The sequence below is a fragment of the Clupea harengus genome, chromosome 17 (genome assembly GCF_900700415.2).
Source record: "Clupea harengus chromosome 17, Ch_v2.0.2, whole genome shotgun sequence".
NCBI lineage: Eukaryota > Metazoa > Chordata > Actinopteri > Clupeiformes > Clupeidae > Clupea > Clupea harengus.
In genome coordinates this window covers 15,176,118-15,186,043 of record NC_045168.1, presented here as the reverse complement: position 1 = coordinate 15,186,043, position 9,926 = coordinate 15,176,118, and the positions used below count along the sequence as shown (strand labels likewise).

General features: G+C 41.5%; 1 protein-coding gene across 1 annotated transcript in view; it reads left to right on the top strand.

Annotated features, from left to right (window-relative positions):
• The first annotated feature begins 3,181 nt into the window (after positions 1–3,181).
• The window catches only part of LOC105902672, a 12,584-nt gene continuing 5,839 nt past the window's right edge, over positions 3,182–9,926 (top strand). Inside the window, exons 1-6 of the mRNA XM_031584444.2 lie at positions 3,182–4,396; positions 4,733–4,828; positions 4,909–5,142; positions 6,913–7,072; positions 7,178–7,237; positions 9,577–9,920. Of these exons, the coding sequence (XP_031440304.1) occupies positions 3,806–4,396; positions 4,733–4,828; positions 4,909–5,142; positions 6,913–7,072; positions 7,178–7,237; positions 9,577–9,920 (1,485 nt within the window). The 5' untranslated portion in view covers positions 3,182–3,805. The remainder of the gene's footprint in view (positions 4,397–4,732; positions 4,829–4,908; positions 5,143–6,912; positions 7,073–7,177; positions 7,238–9,576; positions 9,921–9,926) is intronic.

The window sequence follows — 9,926 nt, the reverse complement described above, 5'->3', positions numbered from 1 at the left end:
TAGGAAGATGAGCGAATTCATTTCACAGGCTACGGAGGTCTGTGTTGAATAGGGGGGGCGTGGCCGGAGCGAGTTCAGCACAGACGTGACATTTTCTCAGTGGTTTTGTTTTCTAATTAATGCTTGTTCATCGTTGCGATCGTTGTTGTTTATAAGAAAGAAATACAGCCTTGCAGGACAAAAACAGGGGAATTTGGGCGATTTTGATGCACAAAATGATGTTTCCGTCTGAAAGTTGCAATTCTGTTTCAAACGGTACATTCTGCGAATTCCGTCAGTTTTCTGTTATCGCGGACATTTTCTCCCCGCTGAAAGATCTCGCTGTCCTCCGTCGAATTCGTCGATGCCCACGCTTGGTTCAAGTTAGCTTGTTCAGGAATAACAGACTTGTAGAAGACGGCTTAGCGAAAGAATGTGTTTTATTCAGTCACTAGTCACGGTCAGCTCGGCGCAGCACGAGCATGCGCTAGGCACGTCTGCTCACGGCTTGGGCTCCTTGCTTCATCTTCTCCAACATTACAGAAAGTACAGATATTTTATATTGCAGAATTAACATGAGGTGTAAAGGGGAGGAGATGGGTGTGTCTGGAGGTCAGAGGGAAAACTGGGTCTATGGTCAGGTATGGCCATATAGATGCTAATGCCTTGTGGCCTTGACCATCCTGTCGTGGCTGTAGACAAAAGCCAGCTAATGTTTCTAGCTCCAAGGCACACAAAGTCAGGAACCATTTCTGATGGCACATCAACATAGACAAAAGGCCAGGAGCCACCTTGATGGCTCTAGCTTGTGCTATGCCAACTAGCTTTTGGGGGTTGTTGCAAGTATGTGAAATTATGTGAAGTTATGAACTTAAATTATAAAACCACCTAAATCTAACACCGCGTACCCCCTGAACCACTTCGCGTACCCCAGTTTGGGAACCGATGGATTAAATATATCTCTGCAGTTTTATTTTCTATCTTATGCTATGCATTTTATGTATTCAATTTTATAAAAAAATGTTTTGCACTATATCTGAGTTATGTTTCTTTGATGTCTATTTTGATGTGCATGTAATTTCTTTGTGCATATTATGTATTTGCTGTAAAGCACTTTGAGCTGCATTCTTTTGCATGAAAGGTGCTATATAAATAAAGTTTTATTATTATTATTATATTATTGCGCATGCGTCACTTTGCGACACTGTCGACAGCGAAGCCGCGCAGGCGTCACAACGACAGATCCATTTTCAATCATGGAGGAAAAAAGTGACGAAAGCCAGTTTTATCAAAACATGACCATTTATTTAAAAACGAGGAAGATGTTGTCACAGTGGACAAAACAGATGAGGTGGAGGATCAAAAAGTCTCTCCCCAGTTTCGTTTCATATGTTGACGTAGAGCCTTATGCTGTTAGCCGTTTACAACATAGTTAAATATAACATTAAATATACCCACATTATGCGTTAAGACAAGCCCCATATGTTGACGTTTAAACCATTTACAACATTATTAAATATTACGTTAAATAAACCTACATTATGCGTTAAGACAAGCCAGAGCCTTATGCCGTAAACCGTTTGTGTCTGAGCATACGCAATGTGAGGGACTGTCGCTACACGATGGTAGTCCTTTGGGGGATCGTAGTCCCTCACATTGCGCATGCGTCATATTGCGACACTGGCGACTGCTGTCGACAGCGAAGCCACGCGCGCATGCGTCACAACGACAGATCCGTTTTCAATCATGGAGAAAAGCGACGAAAGCCAGTTTTTTGAAAACATGACCATTTATTTAAAAACAAAGAAGATGTCACAGTGGACAAAACAGATGAGGTGGAGGATCAAAAAGTCTCTCCCCAGTTTCGTTTCATATGTTGACGTAGAGCCTTATGCTGTTAGCCGTTTACAACATAATTAAATATAACATTAAATATACCCACATTATGCGTTAAGACAAGCCCCATATGTTGACGTTCAAACCGTTTACAACATTATTAAATATTACGTTAAATAAACCTACATTATGCGTTAAGACAAGCCAGATATGTTGATGTTGAGCCTTATGCCGTAAACCGTTTGTGTCTGAGCATGCGCAATGTGAGGGACTACGATCCCCCAAAGGACTACCATTGTGTAGCGACAGGGACTACCATCCGTTAAAGCAGTGGTTCTTAACTGGTCTGGCCTTGGGACTCACAATTTCCTATGGTCATTAGGTCGCGACCCACTTTTTTTACATTAAAGAGAACTTATTTTATTTCTCAAAAATATTACTGCACATATGATATTACATTGGCATTTGTATTAAAATATTCAATCATTGGCAAAATACTCAAACATTTCATCCATTTAGATTTGACATCACACTGTATGAACTGTATGTGAACACTGCAAAAAACATGAGGTGGGCCTACCGCCTTTTACATTGACCAGATTTACAATGAAAAGACCAGAACAGGCTGTTTTAACAATTCAGCAAATTAGGCCTAGGCTGTTTTAGGGTCATTAATGAGAGAACTGGGGAAAATATTACTGCACATATGATATTGGCATTATTAAAATATTCAATCATTGGCAAAATACTCAAACATTTTATCCATTTAGATTTGACATATGTATGAACTGGATGTGAACACTGCAACTAATATGAGATGGACCTACCTCCTTTTACAATGACCAAATTTACAATGAAACCTGAACAAGCAGTTTTAACAATGAGCAAATCAGGCCTAGGCTGTTTTAGGATAATTAATGAGAGAACTGGGGATGCGTTTTAGATCTGATCAGAGACTCAAAAGCAGGCACTATGGTAGACAGAGCTACACGTATCATGTTCAGTGTCCAACCTGTTTCTTTGCTTGGGCAGTAAGATTTGAATTGCATGGCTAGCCAAGGAGGAATACTCAGCCGTGACACTGCTGCACCAGAAGTGAGAGAGGCTGACTTCTCCGAATTTTTTTTTCAGCGTCTGGTCGCATGAAAGCTCAATCAGCTGATTCTCTTCATTGCATGGCTACGCGACGCTTTCGAGGTCGATTCCAAAGGGATGTTCATCTTCACTCCTTGTCTCTGGGAAGTAATTATGAAACCGCGATTGCAGTTTCCCGAGGTGCGCCGTAATGCTGCTCTTCAGGGCATTTTTGTCCGCGACAGTGTCCAGCTGAAGTATTTCATGATGGGCGTTGGGAAACATGTCCAGCCTGTCTTTGGACACTGTTTTCCCACAGTGCGATCTTCTTCTTGAACGCATTCACTTTATCGGACTGCTCAAACTTATTATGGCCCTTCCCTTGCAAAGATAAGTTCAGTGTGTTTAGGTGCTCGAACACATCAACAAGATAGGCAACGTGGGCCAGCCAGATCTTAATGTCAAACAGCTCAGCATAAAGCGAGTTAGTCTCGGAGAGGAAAGCTGCTATTTCTTCTTTCAATTCGTAAAACCGAGTCAAAATGTTTCCTCTAGTCTAAACAACCAGCGAACTTCCGAGTGACATAACAACTGCAAGTGCTCTGCAACCAACATTCTATTTCCATGACTACAACATGCATGGACCTGATATCAAAATAAGGGTTTTGGGTCAACTACGCGGTTGCGAAAAAAATGCATTCTTTTCATGAAAAGAATGCGGGTTTTTTTTTTACACCATCCCTCCCCCACCCACTCAGGACACCTCCGCGACCCAGTTTTGGGTCGGGACCCACCAGTTAAGAAACACTGCGCTAAAGGACTAACGTCCGGTAGCGACAAATACTCTTGCTTCATGAGGAACGAAAGTAAATTCTGCTTCCTGTTCAGTCTGTGACGATCTGTGTGGTTCCTCAACATGGCGGAGGCTAGTGTGTCAGTTTCTCAGGACCAATTTAGCTGTCCAATCTGCTTGGATCTACTGAAGGATCCTTTGACTATTCCCTGTGGACACAGTTACTGTATGGATTGTATCACCGGCTGCTGGGATCAGGAAGATCTGAAGGGAGTCCACAGCTGTCCACAGTGCAGACAGACCTTCACTCCAAGGCCAGTTCTGGGCAGAAACACCATGCTGGCTGAAGTGGTGGAGAGGCTGAGGATTGTGGGACTCCAGGCTGCTCCAGCTGCTCACTGTTATGCTGGACCTGGAGATGTGGAGTGTGACGTCTGCATTGGGAGAAAACGAAAGGCGATCAAGTCCTGTCTGGTGTGTCTGGCCTCTTACTGTGAAACTCACTTCAGAGTTCATAATGATCTCAACCCAGGGAAGAAACACAAAGTGATTGAAGCTGCTGGTAAACTAGACGATCTGATCTGCTCTCATCATGATAAACTACTAGAGGTCTTCTGTCGCACTGATCAGAGATGCATATGTTTGCTGTGTGTCATGGATGAACATAATGGACATAAAACGGTCTCAGTCGCAGCAGAGAGAACTGAGAAACAGGTGAGACTCGCTTATCCGGTAGCCTACTCCTGATACTGACAAAGGCCTTCCAGCTAAAATGTGTTATTGTGCACTGATAAACACATGAATGTGAATAGCAGCATAATCTGAGTTTATTCTCAGTTTTGTTCCTCAGACTAATTTCTTGACTTCAATCCTGCATTTGAATCAACATGTATATGGTTCATGGTTGTGGTTAAATGAAAATAGTCAATGTTGATGACTTTGAGTTTAAACTTTTTGAATCATGAAAGTGACTGTCAGTACTAATACATGATATGTTTTATTCTTTCAATATGTTAAATACACAACTCTAATAGATTTACCTGTTCACAGAAACTGTTGGGTGATACTCAGAGAAAATCCAAACAGATGATCCAGGAAAAAGAGAATGAACTGCAGGACCTGAGACAGGCTGTGAAAACTCTTCAGGTGAGTTGTATCAATCAGAGGAAATGACAAAAGACTGCTGTAGCAATTCATGTCTCGTGTCTTGTCTCATGTCCAAACAGAGTTCTGCACAGGCAGCAGTGGAGGACAGTGAGAGGATCTTTACTGAAATGATCCGCTCCATTGAGAGAGGACGCTCTGAGGTGACAGAACTGATCAGAGATCAGGAAAGGGCTGAAGTGAGTCGAGCAGAAGAACTCATGGAGAAACTGGAGCAGGAGATTGCTGAGCTGAAAAAGAGAGATGCAGTGCTGGAGCAGCTTTCACACACTGACAACCACATTTGTTTCCTTCAGGTACTGTCACTACTCAGATATGATGCATTATCACAGAAGAGATTCGTTTATTTATGCAGTTCTGTAAAAAGTCACTGTTGAGACCAGTGGCGATTTTAGCCTGAAATTTCTGGTGGGGCAATTTTGTATGACTTCATGTCACCGTCAAAAAACTAGAAGTAGCTGATTATTATAAGCAGCAGACCAGTAAGATATGTCATGGGCTGCATTTTGAGTGCCAGCAGGGAGCAGAAATCCTATTTCAAATACATTTCACATGATTCAGCGCTCAGCACAACACAAAGATGTTGCCTATAATAAAGCATTAAAGTAAAATGATTGCAACAAAGTAAAAAGATTAGACAGACACATAGCTCAAATAACTTGACTAATTTATTAAGCTTGTGGCACACGTGTGGCATACAATATGAAGCGAAAGGCACAACTTAAACAAATAACAACAACAAAACATGCTGCTAAATGAACAAAACTTTGTAAAAAGACGATGTCCTTGCAGATTGCATTGATACCATCAGCTCAAAAAAAAAGGTTTGACTCACCAATGCAGATCACTTAAATAGGAAGTTGGCGCGATGGTTCTTTGTTTGAGCAAACCTCTGATGACTTTGCTGTTAAAATCCACCAGTCCATGAACTAACAGGTTTTCAATGGAAAGCATGGAGAGGGCGTTCAGTCTCTGCTGTTTACTCTATGTTTCATTTATAATTTCTCTTCCAACGACAATGTACTAAATTGCACCCTCAACAAATAGTCTACATTATTCATTGTAGGCTGAAATAAAACACTTCCAAAATACTCGAAAACTAGCGATAGCTAACCAGCAGTAACGTTACTGGCATTGATCTGTCTGATTTTGATCTGACTGTATGTTTTTTTTCTCTTTGTCACGGGGTACAGTTCTCGCGGTTTTCGCATTATTCCAGTCTAGTTGCCAGGCAGATTTCGTGGGGCACATCTAAAAGTGCCCCACCGCTCAATGTTAACTGAGGCCTGTGTGGTGCACGCTCATTGGTGTTTCCATGGTAACGGTGGGGCAGCGTGGGCCGTTGCCCCACCGGAAAGGGAGGGACAGCGGAGAGCTGCATTTCACAGAACAAGCAAACAGACAGAAAAACACACAAATCAAATTACTCCAAAACAATAATGCTTGTGAGTCAAGTTTATTCACACACATATATTCACGCTACTTTGCATACAAAAAAAATTATATATATATTTCGCCGCGAAGTACGAATGTATTGAGCTTTCTGCACAACAGCGTCATCTGGATCTGGTGGGGCAGTGCCCCACCTGCCCCTAATGTAGAAACGCCACTGGTTGAGACCGCTCTACCTGTCAGTCAAAACGTCAGTTTCCTATTCAGGTGCTCTTTGGTAATGAGGTAAACATAATAGAGAAGAAAAGGTAACCAAGGCAACTCTTCTTTATTTACACATTGCCCCATGCAGAAACATTGTGATTGTAATATTTTAAATGATAAAACATTCATATCCTCTAACCTCAGTGCCATTTTGCATTGCATTCGATCTGATCTGACTAGGACTAGACTGGAGCTGGACTTCTCAGAGTGGACGAGTCTTTTAAAAGTCTCCTGCACCTCAATTGTTTAATAAAAAATGACCAGTACCTAATTTTCACACCAAGTCCGGTGTTTATATTTATGATGCAGGGCACTGGATGCCTTGGTCTGGGCCAAAATGCTCCAGTAGGGCCTGGAGGAAGGTTTATGTTTGTAAAATTGCATTTGGCTCATTTTCTGTTTCATTGTAGAGTTTCCAGTCTCTCTGTTCCTCCTCTGCTCCTGACAACTCATCCAGACACACGGTCCACACAGATCTGTCTTTTGATGAAGTGAAAGAAAGACTTTCTCAGCTCAGGGGGAAACTAGAGGATGCACTCCAGCAGGGACTAAAGGACATTTCTAAACCTGGTATGAGACTCATTAGTGCCATGACTTCTGACATCACTTCTGAATACAATGTTGATGTGACCCAGAAAGTTGTGGTTGTTGATAGGTGTCTTTTTGCCTTAACAGCAGAGCTTGTTAGCTTTGTATCACTGCCTGAGCCCACGACCAGAGAGGATTTCCTAGCATGTAAGTATATGATACACATATATGTACTGCATGTTAGGGATGCACAATATTGAATTTTAGCCGATATCCGATATGCCGATATTTACAAGCTCATTTTGGCCGATTGCTGGTGCCGATGCCGATACCGTCTCTGCTTTTTAATTATTGAAAAGTCTCTCCTGTACTAGAATGAATCTGTTATTATGATAGGGTATTGCTGTAGATACGGGACATTAAAAACTTGATTTGTATAATTTTAGAAATAGACATTCACTCATGAAACTATTGAAATGATGGCAGATTTATTTATATTTTCACGTCACAATTTTCATACTTGAACAGTACCAACTTGAACAACTACACTCTGGAAATGCAACTTGGCTAACTTGGCAAGCTAACGTTGGTTAACTGACTTACAGTTTATTAACATCCCTTCTAGGATTTCTAGACTAATCTATGTAAGGTTATTGCCAAGTTAGCTATATAAATTCCATATATGCAAAAGTAAGCCATGTATAGATAGCGTGGGCTCGTGACATAACGTTTCACATCCCGTCAAATGAGATCATCAACTTCGCTGGTGTCACGTAGCATGCAAGCTAACTAGCTAGTGTTGTTGTCGGCGGGGAAAACGTATTTCCTAAAGAATCCGTGTTGAAACCGGAAGTCGTCACTTTACTCCGTTTGATTAGGACCTTTACTTTTTAGTTGAGAAGTTGTGTTGATCGCCTGACATTCAAACGATCGGTTTTCTTTAAATTATTATTATTTTTGTGAAGTTATACGGCTTATGTGAATAAAGCTATCTACACGACTTTTTATATGTCTACATTGACTCAGTTAGTTGTTCATGTGGTACAGGAATGTTGCAGAGTATTGTAGGTCTTAACTGAAACTTTCCATTATTGTTAGGTTGCTGCTAACGCTTAGACCAACAATCCATTGGAACACATAGTAGCTAGCTAGCCTCGCTGCTAATAAGTATAACGTTAGCATGCTGATATGAATTGACCCATGCTGCTAACGCTTAGACTAACAATCCATTGGAACACATAGTAGCTAGCTAGCCTCGCTGCTAATAAGTATAACGTTAGCATGCTGATATGAATTGACCCATTATAGTCAGGTGGCTTAATGCTCAATTGACTTGTTAACCGAACTTTTACGAAGTCATACAACTAAACACACAAGTGACTTGTTAACCGAACTTTTACGAAGCTATATGACCAAACACAAAGCTAGCACTGTGTAACGAGTGTAATTCAATTGCTAGCTAGCTAGCTAGGTAAATTAGCTCGCGTAAGATACTGCTTGAGCTAACCAGCCCAAACACTGAATAGCGGTTTCCCCCAAAACCCATCGATTGTGTGTGTTTGTGATGTGTAACATATATCCTTTATCAGTCATTCAAGTTATTTACGTTTATTTACCGCTAGCGATTGTACCGACACAAGTGTAATTCAATTGCTAGCTAGCTAGCTAGGTAAATTAGCACGCGTAAGATACTGCTTGAGCTAACCAGCCCAAACACTGAATAGCTCGCCTAAGATACTGTAATTCAAGCTAACCAATTACCTCATTCCCCCCAAAACCCATCGATTACGTGTGTTTGTGATGTGTAACATATATCCTTAATCAGTCATTCAAGTTATTAACGTTTATTTACCGCTAGCTATTAATGTTAACGTGACACAACATTAAAAGTCAGGCATCGACATGGTTCCTAAAGAATAAATCAAATGTCCTTGTCCATTTCTGTTCAGGACATGTGACAAGTTTTATCCAACCAGAGACCGGAGTAAAGTGACGATATCCGGTTTCAACACGGATTCTTTAGGAAATACGTTTTCCCCGCCGACGGTTGTCTAGCTAACTAGCAACTTATTAACTTCTATTAGCGCGCGACAGGTAATGTTGCAAAGCGTTGCACGCGGGTGGTCTGCATCTATGCATGCAACCTATGTTACGGCCAAGCTGTCGTCTCCTCTTCCATCTCCTGAAAAGTTTCCTGACAAATAGCATGTCAACATCCTCTGATACTGTGAAGTACTGCCGACGTGTTGCCGACGTGTTGAATTACGTTGTTGGCGCTCATAGTAACCAAAACATTTGCTTCGCGTGCGCATAATTTGAACGTCACTTTATCGGCCAGGTACATCGGCAGAAATGTTCATATCTGCAGATGCCGATAATTAAGTTTTGAAGCTTTTATCTGCAGATACCGATGTCGTGCCGATATTATCGTGCATCCCTACTGCATGTACAAGTACATAAACACATACACAATACACACACACACACCTAAACCATTATGCCCTTAATCACCACTGCTCAATGAGTCATGTTTTATCCTCCCTCAGATGCCTGCCAGGGAACCCTGGATCCCAACACTGCTTATACTGCCCTTTACCTGTCTGAGGGGAACAGAGTTGTAGAATGTTGCCCTAATGTGAAACATTTATATCTTGACCATCCAGACAGATTTGATTTTTGGCAACAGGTGCTGTGTAGAGAAGCTGTATCTAAACACTGCTACTGGGAGGTTGAGTGGTCAGGATCAGGTGTTCGCATTGCTGTATCATACAAAGGGCTCCCAAGGAAAGGAAGGGCTTATGATTGTGCACTAGGATTTAATAACAAGTCTTGGAGTTTGGACTGCTCTTCTTCTAGCTACATATTCATACATGATAGTAAACAAATGTCACTCACT